Below are 19961 nucleotides of genomic sequence, written 5' to 3' on the forward strand. Positions count from 1 at the left end.
ATAGAGAATCTATGGGGTATTGTCAAGAGGAAGATGAGAGACACCAGACCCAACAATGTAGATGAGCTGAAGCTGCTACCAAAGCAACCTGGGCTTCCATAACACCTCAGCAGTGCCACAGGCTGATCGCCTCCATGCTACGCCGCATTAATGCAGTAATGGATGCAAAAGGAGCCCCGGCCAAGTATTGAGTGCATTTACTGAACATACATTTCAGTAGGCCAACATTTTGGATTTTAAAATCATTTTTTAAGCTGGTGTTATAAAGTATGTTGTGATGTAGCAATGTCCTTGCTGTGCAGTGAATAGGCAGTGACCCATATAAAGTTCAAAATAAAGTCTTGTTTATTTCACAGCATACTCACAAACCGAAAACATAAGCAACAAGTCCTTCAGTATGCAGCCGGGAAAAATAACAACAGTCCACTATCCGCTGCTGTGAGCGTATTACACCCCCTCTATACGCTGGGGTGTCAGGCTTTTCAGGCTCTGCCAGGCCCGTGTTACTCCACAGGGAAAGAGCTCCTCATAAGCCTCCTGCTAGGTCTGACTCCCAGACCAACATTGACACACCCAAACTCTCTTGCAGGTTTTTTTTTTCTATCCTCCAGATTCTATGGCCATGGGCCACTATAAGATCTGGGCTGGAGGAAACGGACCGGCCCCACTACCTTCCTGCAGTCCGTTTCAAAAATAAAAGCCCATACCAGGTTTTCCTGAATAATTTCTGGGTCAAATAACTTGATCCAGGTCACACTCACTTTTATTCTTCCCTGTGTCTCACAGGCAAACCTGCTGTGAGCACAGGCCACTCCAGCGGATCTAATATGCTTCTAAGCACATCCTGGGGGATACATAGCGACCCTCGCATATGACACCGGTCACTGCCTTACATACCCCCCCTCTGTTCAGACTTGTGGGGTTGAACATTCGTCAGCATACATGGTGCCCGTGACAGGGCATCGGCATTTCCCTGTGACTTCCCAGCCCGATGTTCCACAGAGAAGCTGAAGTTTTGTAAGGACAAGAACCATCTGGTGACTCGGGCATTCCTCTCTTTTACATTTCTCATCCAGACAAGGGGTGAATGGTCTGTTACCAAACGAAACTGACGCCTGAGCAAATAGTAGCGTAGAGACTCCAAGGCCCATTTAATCGCCAAGCACTCCTTCTCCACTACGCTATAATTTTTCTCTGCTGGGGTCAGTTTCCTGCTTAAATAGGTGACTGGATGCTCATCCCCGTTCACCTCTTGCGACAGCACCGCTCCTAAGCCTACCTCTGAAGCATCGGTTTGCACAACAAAGGTTTTCTTGAAGTCAGGGCTGATGAGGACCGGCTGTCCACACAACGCCGACTTCAGGGACTGGAAAGCTTCCTCTGCTTGAGAATTCCACTTGACCATCACCGTTTTCTTCCCTTTTAACAGGTCCATTAGGGAAGCCGATTTACCAGCAAAATTGGGTATAAATCGACGGTAATACCCTATGATGCCAAGGAATGCCCTCACTTGTTTGGAACTTAAGGGCTTGGGCCAGTTTTGAATGGCCTCAATTTTGTTCACTTGAGGTTTGATAACCCCCCGGCCAATCACGTATCCCAAGTACCGGGCTTCCGTGAGACCTATCGCGCATTTCTTTTGGGTTTGCTGTTAACCCTGCGGCTCTAAGAGACTCCAGCACTGCTTGTACCTGGGTCAGATGGGTATCCCAGTCGGTACTAAAGATGACTATGTCATCCAAATAGGCCGATGCGTAATCTCTATGTGGCGCTAACACAATGTCCATCAGCCTCTGGAATGTGGCCGGAGCCCCATGTAACCCAAAAGGTAAGACAACGTATTGATAGAGACCCTCTGGGGTTATAAAAGCAGTCTTTTCTTTAGCTGACTCTGTTAAGGGAACCTGCCAGTAACCTTTCGTGAGATCCAGCGTGGTGAAGTACTGGGCCTTCCCCAGTCTCTCAATTAGCTCGTCCACCCGTGGCATGGGGTACAGGTCAAATTTTGACACTTCATTTAACTTCCTAAAGTCATTACAGAAGTGTAATGACCCATCAGGTTTTGGTATTAGTACAATGGGGCTAGCCCACTCACTTCGGGACTCCTCAATGACTCCCAACTGAAGCATTTGCTTTACCTCGGCCGCGATGGCTTGCCTTCGGGCTTCTGGCACTCTGTACGGTTTCATCCGCACCTTTACCCGGGGCTCAGTGACAATGTCATGCTGAATCACTGAGGTTCACCCCGGCAGCTCTGAGAATACATCCATATTCTGCTGTACCAAAGCTCGAGCCTCCCGCCGCTGCTGTTTTGTGAGGGCATCATTGACTTTTACCTCACACCTGGCTGTGTCCTTGGCCAGGGCCAGAGGGACCTCCGATTGTATGACCGTAGTTGCATCTGTGACCAAACATTCTCGGTCCTTCCAGGCCTTTAGCAGGTTTACATGGTACAACTGCTCGGGTTTTCTTTTCCCGGGTTAGTACACTTTGTAATTCACTTCCCCCACCTTCCCCTGTATCTCATAAGGCCCTTGCCACTTGGCCATGAGTTTACTCTCTGGGGTGGGTACCAGTACCAACACCCGGTCTCCTTCTTTAAAGGTCCTGACCGTGGCCCTTTTATTATATGTACGGCTCTGAGCGGCCTGGGCATCCAACAGATGCTCCTTTACTATGGGTTGCACGACTGCAATCCGATCCTGCATACTTGCCACATACTCGATAACACTCTTATGTGGAGTGGGCTCCTGTTCCCATGTCTCTTTGGCTACATCCAGCAGTCCCCTCGGGTGCCTGCCATACAATAGCTCAAATGGGGAGAACCCTGTGGACGCCTGTGGTACCTCGCGTATAGCGAACATTAAATATGGCAATAACATATCCCAATCCTTCCCATCCTCTGCGACCACCTTTTTGAGCATGGCCTTGAGGGTCTTATTAAACCTCTCGACCAACCCATCGGTTTTTGGATGGTACACTGAGGTACGCAACTGTTTAATTTGGAGCAATTTACATAGCTCCCTAGTCACTTTAGACATAAAAGGGGTTCCCTGATCTGTAAGGATCTCCTTGGGAAGCCCAAGGCGACAAAACATGGCAAACAGTTCACGGGCTATTAGTTTAGCCGAAGTGTGCCGCTGCGGTATCGCCTCTGGATACCGGGTGGCGTAGTCTACGACTACGAATATGTGCTGATGGCCCCGGGCGGATTTTACTATTGGTCCCACCAGATCCATCGCTATCCGCTCAAAGGGTACTTCTATGATGGACAGAGGCACTAATGGACTCCGGTAGTTCGTGGTGGGTGAGGTTAGTTGACACTCAGGACATGTGTCACAGTACTTTGTAACCTCAGCGTAGACACCAGGCCAAAAAAACATCTGTAATATGCGCTCTAACGTCTTTTTGGCCCCCAAGTGCCCCCCCAACATGTGAGTGTGAGCCATGTCGAGCACCGCCCGACGATAGGGTTGGGGCACTACCAGTTGTTCCACCACCTCATCCCGGATTTTATCAACCCTGTACAGTAACTCCTGGTTGACCGTCATCCGGGGAAACTCCTTTTCTGCACCAGGTTGTTGTGCCACCCCATTCACCTCGATTACTCTTTCCCTTGCCCGGGTCAGAGTGGGATCTTGGAGCTGGGCAGTCCCAAACTTACCAGGTGACACCTCCAGCTCAGGAATTGGTGGATTCTCTTCCACTTCTCCTGCCAATACCTCTAGGGGAAACCTATCGGGATTACATACTGTCCCTATCGTGGCGACCCCTACGGCAGGTGTCCCTGACTTGGGATCTTCGGGTTCCGCACCCGGAATGCTTTTTACCCTGAGAGGGTTAACTCTGGTCTCCCAGAGGGACCAGAGCAACGGCAAGTCTCTACCCATCACAGTCCCATACGGAAGAGTCTTTACCACTCCCACCACATGTTTTATCTCTCCACAGTCGGGTACTCTCGGAGGTCCCCATATATGCACACTACCCCAACCTTTCATCCATTAGGACTGTCCCCAGCAACCAGGGACCCGTGTACCAGGGTCACCAAGCTCCCCGAGTCCAAGAGAGCATCTGTTTGGTACCCGTTAACGAGCACTCTGCACAGCTGAGGTTCGGTACCGGCAGGGTCTGTAGTGGCAATGCAGACTGGCTGGGCATACATAGACACGCGGCGGGTATACCCGCAGTCCATGGGTTCCGTTGTTAGGGGGCAATTAGCAACCAAATGTCCAGGTTCTTGGCACCGCCAACACGTAATGACTGGGGCACGAGGTAACCTTGGAGCCAGTTTAGGGGACACAGGTCTGTGGTCACTCTCTTTCCGAGACAACCCCTCAGCACAGACTCGGTCTGGTTTTGTCCCAGTGGAGGGTCGTGGACTTTTCTCAGACTCCTGAGCTGGCGGAGCCTTACGTGACAGCCGAAGTGGAGCAGTGTCCCGTATAAAGTCCTGGGTGGCCTTATATCGCTCTATCAGACCTACAACCTGGTCTAGGGTACCCGGGTTCCCTTGACCTACCCAACGCTGTATGGCTGCTGGCAGAGCCCTCACCAGTCGGTCGACCACCACCCTCTCCACTATCTGACTTGTGGTCAAAGTCTCAGGTTGGAGCCACCGTTTCACAAGCTGCAATAAGTCAAAAATCTGAGACCGGGCAGGCTGGGCTTCCACAAAAGTCCAAGAAAACACCCGTTGAGCTCTCACATAAGTATTAACCCCCAGTCGGGCAAGGATCTCACCTTTTAGCTTGGAATAGTCCTGGGCATCCTCCCGACTGAGGTCAAAGTAGGCCTTTAGCGCATCACCCCTCAAGAACGGAGCCACAACTTCAGCCCACTGTGCTGCTGGCAGATTTTCCCGTTCTGCCGTGCGCTCATAGACGGTGAGGAAAGCTTCCACGTCATCTTCCGGACTCAATTTCCTCAAAGCGGAGCGGACCTTGTCTCGGGCATCGCGACGTTCCAGGGTCGGTGCTGGAGGTGCCTCACGCAGGGCTGTAATTTGCTGCAGCAACAGGTTATTAGTTTGTTGCTGTGTGAGGACCAGCTGCCTCAGGATCTCCTCCATTTTGTCTGTAGGCCTGAGTTGCAATGTAGCAGGCTTCATAACAGACATGCAAATGGCGTTGGGTATGCCTTAATTCACACTGCTCCGCTTTCTCCAACCAAATGTGATGTAGCGATGTCCTTGCTGTGCAGTGAATAGGCAGTGACCCATATAAAGTTCAAAATAAAGTCTTGTTTATTTCACAGCATACTCACAAACCGAAACCATAAGCAACAAGTCCTTCAGTATGCAGCCGGGAAAAATAACAACAGTCCACAATCCGCTGCTGTGAGCGTATTACACCCCCTGTATACGCTGGGGTGTCAGGCTTTTCAGGCTCTGCCAGGCCCGTGTTGCTCCACAGGGAAAGAGCTCCTCATAAGCCTCCTGCTAGGTCTGACTCCCAGACCAACACTGACACACCCAAACTCTCTGGCAGGGTTTTTTTTCTATCCTCCAGATTCTATGGCCATGGGCCACTATAAGATCTGGGCTGGAGGAAACGGACCGGCCCCACTACCTTCCTGCAGTCCGTTTCAAAAATAAAAGCCCATACCAGGTTTTCCTGAATAATTTCTGGGTCAAATAACTTGATCCAGGTCACACTCACTTTTATTCTTCCCTGTTTCTCACAGGCAAACCTGCTGTGAGCACAGGGCACTCCAGCGGATCTAATATGCTTCTAAGCACATCCTGGGGGATACATAGTGACCCTCGCATATGACACCGGTCACTGCCTTACAATGTCCAAGCAAGGTTATTAAAACTGCATAAACTGCTCTGCATAGGAAAACAAACAAACAGCCTTTCCCGGCACAAAGTTAAAAGCAAACAGAAAAAATAAACAGTCCATATAGTACTGCAGGTCCGCCCTCTCAGGTCAGTGTATTTAGCACACATACAAAATGGAGGTCTCCACACCTCCAGCCACAGACCCAGAATGAGCCATCTGGCCTTCATTTTATTAGCCAAACCACGCCACTGGGGTTGGGTTATGTGATCGGTCGTTCCCGCTCATCTCTTTTGACTGCTCGTAAAACCTGGCCCTGGAGCCACTGTCTTAACACTATATGTACTGGAGCATACTTCCATACTCACATCACCGCAGCTAATAGTCACAATGACACATATCTATTATTTAACAGAAATAAACACTTGAAATGGATCATTCTGTTTGTAATGTCTCTATATAATATGAGTTTCACTTTTTGTATTGAACTGAAATAAACAAACTTTTTGATGATATTCTAATTTTGTGAAAAGCACCTGTATGTGGAAGCATTCAAGTAACTCACAGTATGTTGCAACAGACTGGTCATTTGCAAGTATTAAATGTGATTTCAATATTTCTAGTCATTCTAAGAGATATGTTAAATGCGCCAGAATTTTGGCATAATTAATACAAAAAACTCATACATGTCTTTAACACTTAATTAAAGGGAACCTGTCACCCCAAAATCGAAGGTGAGCTAAGCCCACCGGCATCAGGGGCTTATCTACAGCATTCTGTAATGCTGTAGATAAGCCCCCGATGTATCCTGAAAGATGAGAAAAAGAGTTTAGATTATACTCACCTGGGTGGGCGGTCCGATCCTATGGGCATCGCGGTCCGGTTCGGGGCCTCCCATCTTCATAGGATCACATCCTCTTCTGGTCTTCATGCTGCGGCTCAGATGTACTTTGTCTGTCCTGTTGAGGGCAGAGCAAAGTACTGCTGTGCGCAGGCACCGGGAAAGGTCAGAGAGGCCGGGAACGTCCCTGGCTGAATATAATCTAACCTCTTTTTCTTCGATTTTGGGGGTGACTGATTCCCTTTAAGGTTTTAGGCACTTTTTGCATTTTGCACTTCAATCTTCATACAGTTGTAAATGTATACAAAATTATCCAAAGATGGGCCAAGTTCAATCCAATATGAGACATTAACATCCCTTTCCCCACTGAGATTACTATCTAAATTCTCTAATGAAAATTCTTTGGAGAGTGGCAGGAGGCCTATGCAAACATGGGAAGAACATACAAACTCCTTGCTGATGTTTTCCTTGGTGGGATTTGAAACCAGGACCCAAGTGCTGCAAGGATATAGTGCTAATCAGAGGTGCTTCTAGGTTTTCCGGTACCTGGGGCAAGAATTCAGTTTGTCTTCCCCCCCCTTACCCCAGGCACATATGCGATTTGCATACTTAATCATGTGCCAATGAGCTGCTCTCCCTAATTCGCTCACTGAAGAGAAGCTCGTTTTCACGTGACCGTAAGTATGAAATTCACATATGATTGAAGTGACCATGTGATAACTGCTGGAACCTGCAATCAGAGCTGAATCCTGACAGTGAGTATATTACACGCAGTTAGGATTGGCTACAGGGCTTCATTTTATAATTAAGGGGCTTGTCCAGGTTTGAGAGGAAAGTCTGCAGTCACTATATATGACTGCAGGCTGCTGAATTCTCACAGCACATGCACCACACACTTATAGGATTCTCCATTGCCGGGGGCAAGAGAGGACTGTCATGTCAGCACAACTATGTGATTTGCATACTTCTGGCCACATTCCGAGTAGGCATGTTTGGCTTGCTCGATTCATTTTCATTGAGTGAGGCCACACATGTCTAGTTTGCATGTGTTCCCATAAATGCAAATCACCACCACAAGAGAATCCTGACAGTGTTCAGTGCGCACTGTGAGAATTAAGATGTCTGCAGTCACAAAGAATGACTGCAGACTCATCACAAACTTGCAATACCACTTTTAAGCTCCTAACAAATATAAATATGAGATTTAGCCAGTATCAGAAAAAAAACATTTATATCCAGGTACCTTATAGATTACATTTTCACTGATTTGAAGTTATTCTCCTCCTTTTATTCTTGTCCAGACGCCATGATTTATTTATTTTTATTTTACTTTATTGTATAGCACCATTAATTCCTCAGTGCTGAAGTACCAGGAGGAAACCCACGCAAACACAGGGAAAACATACAAACTCCTTGCAGATGTTGTCCTTAGTTGGATTTAAACCCAGGACCCCAAGGCTGCAGTTCTAACTACTGAGTTACCGTGCTGCCATGATGACTTTTCTCATCCCCAGCTTGTCTCTACAGAATTCCATCTTCTCCAGTCTTCTGCAGCACATCCCAACACAATAGCCTTACAAACAGCAGTGTCATTATAATGCTCCTGAATATAAATATCTGCCCTACACTGAGCACCTGAGAAAATAATTACCCACTCACACTTTTCTTCCCCCCATACCGTCTCCCACACTATTCTCCTTAATAGTCTCCTCACACATTTCCCCATCCCTCCTCATAATGTGTCCTCTCACATCCTCCTTGCTAACCATATTATCTTCTCATATATTTACCCCTCACTCTTCATACTGCCTTCTCACACATCCCCTCGACTCACCATACTGTGACCACACCCATCCCATCACCCTCGTTCTCCATACTGCGTCCGCACCCATCCCCCACTCACCATACTTTGTCTACACCCATTCATTCCCTGTCTCCAAATACTGTGTTCGCATACTGTACATTCTCTCCCCTACTCTACCCATACTGTATTCACACCCATCCCTCCCATTTTGTGTCCGCACCAATCCTCTCACTCACCATATTATGTCTGCACCCATCCCCCTCATACATTCCCCTCCTTGCTCCTCATACTGTGTCCTGACCCACTACCTACTCATTATACTGCATCAGCAACCATCCTCCCACTCACTATACTGTGTCTACACCCTTGCCCCCTCTCACCATATTGTGTCTGCTCGCATCCCCCTATACTGTTTCCTCATACATGCTCCCATCTCACCCATTGGTCCTCATATTGCATCTTCAATTTTTTCCCGCTTCCCATATTTTGTCTGCACTCATCCCTTCCTTGCTCCCCACACTTGTGTCCTCAAATCTTCACCCATTACACTATATTTTCCCCACCAACCCCCGTTGCACTAAATCTCCCCCACCCCTCTCCCCACACTAAATCTCCCCACACCCCTACCAAATGTCCCCCGGTTACACTAAATCTTTGGTGTATTCAGTTCCACTGGTCTGGAGCACTTACCACCAATGTTGTTTGCGCCCCTGAATGCTGGCGAGTGATATCCTCAGCATGATCCCATGACCTGATAACGTTGCTCACTTCGCTCTGACCCGGCTATCAGAGGTTCAGTTCTACTCATGTCTGAAAGAAGCAACCACAATTGTTCACTCAGAACCGTCGTGCTGTCAGCTTGACAGCTGTTTCAGAGAATGTCCGACTCTCAGTCCGGGTGGTGGCAAAGTGCAGCCGCTGGAGGAGACACCTCGGACCATTGCATTGGGCTAATAACTGAGCCACTGCGCTGCCCATTAAAGTCTCAAGACTAAGTTTATGCTCACCAAATATTATAGAGTAATAGTAAATTTGCTCAATTTCTTTTTACTCATTAATTACCCTTTTCTTCCATGTTCAGCACCCTCCAAACATGAGTAAGGTGGAGCATGCGAGAATGGAAAAAAAAGTAAAGCTGAGCCTGAGGGAACAATGGAAAAAAGCAGCCGAACAATCTGGATGCACAACAGGTTTGCGGTGATATGTTCATAACGCAATAGTATCTTCGCCTAATGTACAAAATAATGGAATATTAGTTTATGTGCAACATTTCTATTATTTCTTTAGATGATGGCACAACAGAGGTGTCACCAGAAATGACAAGTTTTATAAATCACACTTTCCAGCTAGTTGAGAATGCAATGGATTTATTTTTAGCCCAATGTGAAACCAGACAGAAGGTAAACATATTAATTGTTTATTTAAAGATGACATACATCTTTTTTATTGTACTAATTTCTTTAAAATTAAACATTAATGGAATCTGTCAGAAGATAAAGATACCTTTACATGGCCAGTTCGTTCCTCCTGTTTTTTTTGAGTCTACAGAGGAGGGACCTCTAGACTTATAATGTGTTTCAAATAACCCCTGAAGTACTGTTAAAATAGTCTAGGATGTTGTTCCCTTCATCTCTTTAATAAAAGACTTCTCCTGCTGGGCTTTTGATATGATTGCCAGTAAATGACCGGCCTTCTCCCCCTCTTCAAAATATTTTTAATTTTTGGAAAAAAATGGTTATTGCCCACTCTGGTTAACATATGTTTTGCTAGCTGGTGTTCAGCTTCTTTTATGCTAGTTTGGTGGTTATCAATTATATATTGATTTTCAGCTTTTTGTACCTCCATCTTAAGTGTTTGTTCAAATGATCTGGAGACATTATTACTCCTGCTTACTTATGCAACCCCTTTACCCGAGCCATTTTTGTGGTTTAAATTTTTTGCTTCCTTTCTTACAAAAACCATAATTTTTTATTCTTTTGTCAATATGGCCGTGTAAGGGCAATTTTTTTGTGGGACGAGTTGTACTTATGAACAACACCACTGAATTTACCATATAGAGTACTGGAAAAGGGGAACAAAAATTCCAAGTGTGGTGAAATTGCAAAAAATGGCACAATTGTTTTATTTTTTTTTACCATGTTTACTAAATGCTAAAACTGACCTGCTACTGTGATTCCATAGGTCATTATGAGTTTGTAGATGCCATACATGTATAGGTTCTTTTTTATTTAAATGGTGAAAAAATAAAAGTTTTGAAAAAAAAACCAAAAAAAAGGGGTGCCATTTTCCGAGACCTAGCATCTCCATTTTTAGGGATCTTGGGCTGGATGAGGGCCTCTTTTTGGTGCGCCGAGCTGATATTTCAATTGATACTATTTTGGGGTAAATACTATGTTTTTATCTCCCATTATTGCATTTTATCACAATGTTGCGGGGTACCAAAAAAGTCATTCTGGCTTTTGAATTTTTTTCTTGTTGTTCCGTTTAATGATTGGATTAATTATTTTTACATTTTCATAGATAGGTAGTTTATGAACACAGCGATACCAAGTATGTGTATTTTTCATACTTTTTTATTGTTTTATTTTGAATTGGGCAAAAGGGGTTAATTGAATATATTTTTTATATATTTTTTTTAATTATATTTTTAACTTGCTTCAATAGTCTCCTTAGATTTGAAGCTGCGACATTTTTATTGCTTGTGCTTGGTTGCAAGATTGCATCCCTGCTATGTGTAGCAAAAATCTCATCTGCTATGAACGCTGGCCATACTGCACATGGCCTAACTGAAAAATCAGCGTTTGAATTGATATACAAATGAGCCTGTAATTTTGAAGCCTCTGTCACTCAAGCTCTATTCCCCACCCAGCACTGTTTTCTCCTGCCTGACTAACTCTTCCTTTGACTGAAGTCACAACATAGAGGCTGTCAGTCAAGCAGAAGAAGGTGGTGTTGGGTGGGAATAGAGCTGGAGTGACGGAGGTCTCAGATCTACCAAGCAAGATCTTGATTCTAGTCCAACAAAATTGAGGTTATGGAGTGACCAGCCCAATCCCCAGACCTTAATCTGATAGAACACTGGTGGGGTGGCATTAAAAATGCAGTTTCTGAGGCAAAGTCAACAAATGCCACAAAATTGTGGGATGTAGTCCAAGCATCCTGGGCTGGAGTAACAGTTGACAGGTGCCAGAAGTTGGTTGACCCTATACAACATAGATGTGAAGCAATTCTAAAAAATTGTGGGTATACAACTAAATATTAGGTTGGTGATTCACAGGAATGCTAAATCCTCCAAAACAATAGTACATATAGTGAGTTTGTAAAAACAAATGCAGACACTGCGGTTTTTTAGGACAGCCCAATGTTCATTTTTTGTTATTTTCTGTAAAATAGTTAAAAATTCTATACATTTCTCTTAATGTTTTGAATTTGAAAACAGTGTGCAATGTTCACAATGCATGCAAATAAAAACTAGTATAAAGATTTTGTGATTAACTCATGTTTTTGGGCACAGAGTTATTATTTTGAACACTACTGTAGGTGTACATGGATGCTGTAGATACAAAGCTACTGTATTTGGCAGATTATAAGATGCACCAGATTATAAAATGCTCCCCAAATTTTGGGGAGGAATTTTTTTTTTTATAAAATGGTGGTGCGTCTTATAATCCACTTTTGTGGTAGCTTACCTGGGTGTGTGTGGGGGACTCGGCAGTTAGGGATGGTCCCAGGTGGCAGGGTCGCTGCTGCAGGAAGATGGCAGTGGAGGCAGGGGATGCTGCATGCCCCAGGCTAGCAGGAGGTGGTGTTCGGCAGAGGTAGGAGTGAGGCGATGCTGCGGGAGTAGGCTGGTAGGTGGTGGTGGAGGTGGTGTTTAGCGGTACTGGAGCTCCAGCCACATTTTGTGAAAGCCCAGCAACATCACACTAGCAATGTTTTTTAATGCAGTGGACTCCAAGAAAATGGTCATTGGAGGCGTGGGCACGTTCGCAATTGATATCTCAGGAGCCGATCTCGGTTCCAAGATCTTAATTTGCGAATGCGTTGCCTCCTGTGGCCATTTTCCCAGAGTCCACTGCATTGAAAAGCATGGAAAGTTCGGGAGCTCCAGGCTTTCACAAATTGTCGGTGAAGCCCCCGCACCGCAGAACACCACCTCCTACCAGTATGAGGCCCACGGCATCACCCCACTCCTGCCGCCACTGCCATAAGTTTTGTGCAACAGCGACCTTGGGACGCAGCTGGTAAGCTATATTCAGATTATAAGACGCACCCCCATATCCCCCCCAAATTTGGTGAAAAAAGTGCGTCTTATAATCCAAAAAACAAGGTAAATTTCAAAGTTACTTTATTTTTTACTGTAGATGCACTGGCAACATAAAATATGCTCTAAATAGATTGTCTGGCTCATGAAAATTTTTTACAAAAGGCTCAGAATGGGTTAAAAAAAATAGTGAAGCAATACTAAACTGCTCCTACTCTGATCTAAACATATCTTATGCAACCAAAATTGTAGTTTCAGAGCCATAGCTCAGAAATGGATGAAGACTTTGTATCTTGGAGAGTATTCTCAAGGAAACGGCCAAAATCGGTTGAAAGTAAAGATCTGCATTTAGCCATAAGCAGAGCGGAAACATTTCCATCAAACCGTAACAAAGGTATTATATTTACTTATTCTAGTGCATTATTTAAATGAGGTGTTGGTCGTATGTTGGAAAAAGAGTTGTCCCATAAAGTACTGGAGGTACACAAATGTTTATGAAGTGACAGATCGTAGATTTAGTGTTATTCGTTGTCACTTTAAAGAGAACCCGTCGGCACAATTTTGCAATTTAAAGTAAAGACATAGCCATAATGGGGCTGTAATATAGATTACATTGATACATTTGGTCAAGAAATTCACATTGTGGTTCTTCTTTAATCAGCATTTTATGTTTTTGGGTAATGAGATTTTGGTGCACAGGTGCCGGACTGAGCATTATGTCTTCTCCTTCTTCCCCACCTAATCCGCCTACCTCCGTTCTTTGAATAACAGGTCACTGCCTCCTATTTGAAATTTTGTATCAACTCCATGATTGTGCTGTTTGACATCTCATCTGAATGATGTATTTTAGAGATGTAATTGAACCCAGATCTCAATCTGCGGGAATGCAGAACAGCCAGGAAATCAATCTACGGCAATGGTGGGGCTGGCACAAAATTTCAAACTGGAGGCATGTCCCTGAAAAACCATTGAACTGGGCATGAGCACAGTGTAGCTCTGTGCCATGGACATCTTGTGTTAGGTACATGCAGAAACTGTACTTATTTATTGACCTTATCTTTAGCTATTTTGCCCAAAGGGTGACAAAAAAGCGAGTAAGCTGGGATTATTAAGATGGCTAGTAGTTGGCGGCACTATATTGCAAAAGGAGGGTGCTTGGTATATTACCTGTTTTACATGTTCCCATGTTAAATTCAGTCCCTGGCCCCGTGGATCACTTTAATAAGTGATGGTAAGTAAATATTTTTCTTGTGGTACATGAACTGTTGTTAATTTAATTAGCTTTCATTAATGGATGTAAATGTAATAATTCTTACCGGTCTTACATGGCCTAGCTGTAATTCACTTGTGTTATGACACTAGTGTGTCTGAAGTTCCGGTGATGAAGCATAGAACTACATGGGAATATGAATGGGAAAGGCTCTTAAGTGGCATTTTAGTCACACCATAAATCACAGACAAGTCACCCAGCGAGAGTGAGTCAGAGAAGAATTGGATACTAACTGAGCAACTGTTCTCCTCCTACTCCTTATGTGTCATGAGATGCCGTCTGTCTTTGATGTGTCTGCTGTTCTCTTTTGTAGGCCCATAAATATCAAGTGCTCTTCTGTAGACTGAGTGCTGTTTCTCATTGAGCCAAGCCATTGTCGGCCTATTTCAGCAGATGCTCTTTGTACTACCGTGATTTAGTCTACTTGAAAGCTAGGACACACTGTGACTTCTCGATTACTTATTTACCCACATATAGAAATGATCCCATTGCCATCCATATTATACAAGCCGCTATCACTGTTTATTGTGAGAAAAACAGATAACAGTTTACAAATGTTTATTATATAGATTTGCAAATGAAAATGACTAGTCCTTAAAAATGTATTATGGTACTAGTTTAAAAGCACACAATTTTTTTTACTATATTCTTTGGCCTCCATATTTTCATTGTAGTGTTATGTAATCTTGCTGTTTTTTGTTTTTCTATAACAGTTACTCTTTCTTAATTCTCCATAATGCCTACAGAATGCCCTCAGCAAAGTGTGATGCCCCAACACAGTATGATGTCCCCACAATGCCCCAACATAGAATGATGTTCCCATAGTTCTCCCACTCAAAATGATGCCCACACAGTTCCCCCATATGATGCCCCCACCCCAGTTTCCATACGGACAGTGTTATGCCCCCTACAGCCCCTCTCCAATAGTATGATGCTCCCATGGTTACCACAGACATACATTAAGTCCTCAGATTGCCCACCACAAGTATTGGCTAACAATGTATATAAAAAATTACTCACCTAGTCCCCTCGATCCCTCTATGCGCTGCTCTAGTCTGTGCTGATTTTGATTTGAGGCTCCGTGTAGCCGATGCACGCGATCTGCTGATGTCATTGTGCCTGTTGCACTGACATTTACAGGCTGAATGGAAGATCAGACAGCTGACGGTTTCCTGATCCACCACTGTGCTCATCTTTATTGGCATCCTGATTATTCACATAAGGGCTAATACCCATCAAAGTGAATAAAATCTGTTCGATGTTGTTCATGAAAAGTCGATTGAGTGTCATGCGAGTGTCGTGTGAGTGTCATGGAAGTACAATGCAACTTTTCTCACCTAGCGTCCATATAACATGCATATGCAATGCGATTTTTAACTTTAGCTTTTACATACTGTAATTCTCTGTCATTTAAAGATAGTTTTTACAGTAAATATTCTTCACTGCATAGATAGCTACAAATATGTGAGTGACATATATAATTAGTACAGTGCATATGTAGCTTACTGTACATGTATTTAATTAATAAATGAATAAATTACAGAAAAAAATGGCGAGCGATCTCCTGAAATTGTGTTAACCTTCAGAGGAAAAGCAAAGAGTTGGGGGCAGATGTTTATAGCCTGGGAAGGGGGTAATAAACATGGAGCTCACAGCTGTATACTTCGCCTTTACTGGTTATTAAAATAGGAGACCCCCCAAAAATGACGTAGTGTCCACCTATAATTAATAACCAGCAAAGACTAGGCAGACAGCTGTGGGCTTATATTAATAGGCTAGGAAGGGAACATGAATATTGTTTCCCTCCCAGACTAAAAACATCAGCTCTCAAAATGGCACATGCATAAGATGGTGCTTGACTTCGCTCTTCCCACTTGTCATGTGGTGGCAAGTGGGGTAATAAGGTTGGGGTTGATGACAGCTTTGTATTGGCACTTGACACCAAGCTCAGGGGTTAGTAATGGAGAAGCACGCCATTACTAACCTTATAGTCATATTGTAAACAACCAGATCCCTCACCTCACTCAGCCTTCTTTGTCCACTTTTCCTCTGCTGGTTGACAAAATTTTGGGGGAACTCATGCCACTTTTTTCTGTGATTTATTGATTTATGAATTAAATACATGTACAGTAAAATACACAAGCACTGTATTAATTATACGTATATACATATATATATATCACTCACATATTTGTAGCTAGCTATTCTATGTATATATATCTATTGTATTCTGACAGGTCATGCTGTGATTTAAATGTACTCTGCTGATGAAGTGTTGGATTTTCTGGGAGATGGTTGCATAAAAATGGGATGGCACACACATGGTGTATGATTTTTTTTCTTGCACCCAATGACTTGCATTGCCAAGTCTCATGAGGCAAATCGCAGCATGCTGTGATTTTATTCTCAGTCTGATTTGAGCTGAGAAAAAATTTTGAATGAGTAGAGAATCATAGAATAATAATAATATTTTTTATTTATATAGCGCCAACATATTCCGCAGCACTTTACAATTAAGTGGGGACATGTACAAACAATAAATTCGGTACGAGTTAAGACAATTTAAACAGTGACATTAGGGGTGAGGTCCCTGCTCGCAAGCTTACAATCTACAAGGAAATGGGGGAGACACAATAGGTGAAAAGTGCTTGTTATTTCAGGTCTGGCAATTATAATAAATAGGGATTTTCATATAAAGCTGCATGATCCGGTCATCAGCCCGTGTGTTTAAGTGCAATAGTCAAGTATCAAGTGCAGTTATCGTGTGCATGGAGGGTACGGAGACAGATGAATAGTAGGGTGCAAATTCGGAGTAATATTTGGAAGGAGGGAACAGGGCAAAGTTAGTTTACTGAGTAGCTGATGTGGTAGGCTTGTTTGAAGAGATGGGTTTTCAAAGCGCGCTTGAATAGGTTGGGGCTAGGTATCAGTCTGATCGTCTGGGGAAGTGCATTCCAGAAAGCTGGGGCAGCACGAGAGAAGTCTTGGAGACGGAGGTGTGAGGTTATAGAATAAAATTAGGTAGAGTGCAATCTAATTTTTTTTATCGGATTGCATTCATACATTTTTCTCACAAATGAGTATGAGCCCTAAAGTTGAAATGTGGATGCCGGGCAGGGTGTGGGCGGTGTCGGGCTCCCTCATCTCATTAGCAGTATGCCGCTGCTCCTTGGCAATAGTAGCACTGTTGTTTTAGGGCTCATACTCACCTGCGAAAAACTCGGATGAGTCTCGCATGTTAATACCTGGCACTGCTGCTGGCATTCAGGAGTGGAGCGTGCGGCTGCATGTATTCCTATGTGGCCGCACGCTCTGCTCCTGAGTGTCAGGTGTAGTGCCGGGTATTAGCATGCGAGACTCATCCGAGTTTCTCGCAGGTGAGTATGAGCCCTTATAGTGGTAAGGTAACTCCCTCTATAAGCCTCTCTGCACCCTGCCTCATGAGTGTGAGATGTAAGCGGGTTGCTATGGAAGCCGTGAGCCTAAAGCCTCACCCCCCCATTCACATACTGTATGATAGCTGTTGGCTTACAGCTATCTCTCCTGAGTCTTTTATAGACAGGAACAACTTCTTTCCTGGAAAACAAAAGGATCACAATCTGCAATCCAATGTGACGCATCTTTCTTTCTATTGTGGCCACCATACACATTAGACAGTGTTTGTCCAAATGTAGTAGAAATTTAATTTCATGCAAAATCTTCAATGAAAACCTCTCACATTAAAAATGATGCCCAATCTGCAGGTACCATGAAATGTGTGAAAAATAAGTATAGCTCGTGTTTTATTCATTTGTATATCTAATTATTCAGGCTTTTCAGACAAGTGGATGGTCCTATTCAGTGACTGACAGTTATTTATGTGTGTATACTGTAGGGTGGCTGTTATACACATAGTAGATGGAAAATAAACCTAGAGCCGTGATGGCAAATCTTTTAGAGACCGATTGCCCAAACTGCAATCCAAAGCCCACTAATTTTTTGCAAAGTGCCCTGAATACTGAGGTTTTAGATGAGAAAAACAATTTGTTCATTAGCACGCTATAGACTCAATATCAAAGAGCTTGTAAGCACTGCACTCCAAGCCTAAAGGTACCTTCACACATAACGATTTCGTTAACGATATCGTTGCTTTTTGTGACGTAGCAACGATATCGTTAACGAAATCGTTATGCGTGACAGCGACCAACGATCAGGCCCCTGCTGGGAGGTCGTTGGGGAATGATCAGGACCTTTATTTGGTCGCTGATCACCCGCTGTCATCGCTGAATTGGCGTGTTGTGACGCCGATCCAGCGATGTGTTCGCTGGTAACCAGGGTAGACATCGGGTTATTAAGCGCAGGGCGACAACGACCTAAATAGCGACGCTGCAGCGATCGGCATAGTTGTCTGTATCGCTGCAGCGTCGCTAAATGTGACGGTACCCTAACATACTAGCCACCAATTTTAGTCAAGGTCTGTTCTTGAGAATGGAGAGGATTTTTAATCAAAAGTAAAATTGCAAAGTTGTTTGTTTTTACAACCTCTTTGCAAATGTAACCCTTTATTTTGATGAGAACAAACCCTTTAAGGCAGGGATGTCAAACTCAAATACACAGAGGACCAAAGTTAAAAGCTTGCAAAAAGTTGCAGGCCAACCTTGATATTTGTTAAAAAAAATGTCTATAATTGAGGAAGTTTTTCCTTATCAAATAAAACGATGAACTTTTGGAATTATAGTGGAATAATATAATATGTTATGTAACAGCAGTAAAAAGCATATGGCTCAATGGCCTAATTTACACATTTAATAACAAAGGATAAAAACCCTTGAATAAAACAGATAATAAAGTATGATGCAAACAAAAGTGCTCCCAAACACAGTATGATACCCCCACAGTGAACTCCTCCACACGCACAATATGATTACCCTACTGTCCCCCCCTCAGTTCCCCAACAAAGAATGGTGACCCACACAGCCCTCCATACTGTATAATGGGAACATAAAGTCCTCCATACAGTACAAAGGCTCCACATAGATCTCCATAACATATAATGGCTCCACATAGTCCTCCATACAGTGTAATGCCCCCCCCCCCCACGTAGTCCTGCATAAAGTGTAATGGGCCCCACATAGTGCTCCATGCAGTATAATGGCCCCACACGATGCTCCAAACTATAAAATGGCCCCATAGTGCTCCATACTGTATAATGGCCACACACAATGCTCCATACAGTATAATGGCCTCACATAATGCTCCATATTGTATAATGGCCCCACATAGTGTTTCATACTGTATAATGTGCTAACATAGTGTTCCATACAGTATAATGACCTCACATAAGAAAACATATATACTTGTGTATAAGCTGACCTGAGTATAAGCTGAGGCACCTAATTTTGCCACGAAAAACTGGGAAAACGCAGTATAAAGTATAAACAAGTATAAGCCGTTGATGCTTTGTTCCCTAATCCCTATTCTGGTATGCATGGTTCCTCATCCCCATCCTTGTCTGCATGGCTCCTTATCCCCATCCTTGTATGCATGGCTCCTTATCCCCGTCCTTGTATGCATGGCTCCTCATCCCTGTCCTGGTATGCATGGCCCCTTTTCCTCATCCTTGTCTGCATGCCTCCTTATTCCCATCCTTGTATGCATGGTTCCTCATCCCTATCCTTGTATGTATGGCCCCCATGAGAAAAAAATCCTACTTACCTTCCCTGTGCGCCCTCGCAGCATCTTGTTCCTGTGCCAGCAGCATATGCGGCCGAGTGATCACGTGTCCCCGCTCATTAAAGTAATGAATATTTACCTCTCTCCACACCTATGAGAGTGAATAGAGGTAAAAATTTATTACATTAATGAGCTGGCACCCGTGATAGCCCGGCAGCTGCTGGAAGCCAGTGACTGCTGCTGACACTGTGCAGCGCTATAAGAGAAATGAATATTCACTGCCAGTGCAGTGAAAATTCATTTCTATTTAGCAGTGGGCACAGGCTTTAGCCGCAGCTGCCGACTCATGCTTC

At 44.0% G+C, this 19961-nt stretch overlaps 1 protein-coding gene across 1 annotated transcript in view; it reads left to right on the forward strand.

Annotated features, from left to right (window-relative positions):
- LOC138671647 (uncharacterized) overlaps positions 1-19961 on the forward strand; it is a 108820-nt gene that overhangs the window by 30186 nt on the left and 58673 nt on the right. The window contains exons 3-5 of the mRNA XM_069759818.1: positions 9504-9612; positions 9710-9822; positions 12939-13080. Coding sequence (XP_069615919.1) covers positions 9504-9612; positions 9710-9822; positions 12939-13080 — 364 coding nt within the window. The remainder of the gene's footprint in view (positions 1-9503; positions 9613-9709; positions 9823-12938; positions 13081-19961) is intronic.

The sequence above is a fragment of the Ranitomeya imitator genome, chromosome 3 (genome assembly GCF_032444005.1).
Source record: "Ranitomeya imitator isolate aRanImi1 chromosome 3, aRanImi1.pri, whole genome shotgun sequence".
NCBI classification, from domain to species: Eukaryota; Metazoa; Chordata; class Amphibia; order Anura; family Dendrobatidae; genus Ranitomeya; species Ranitomeya imitator.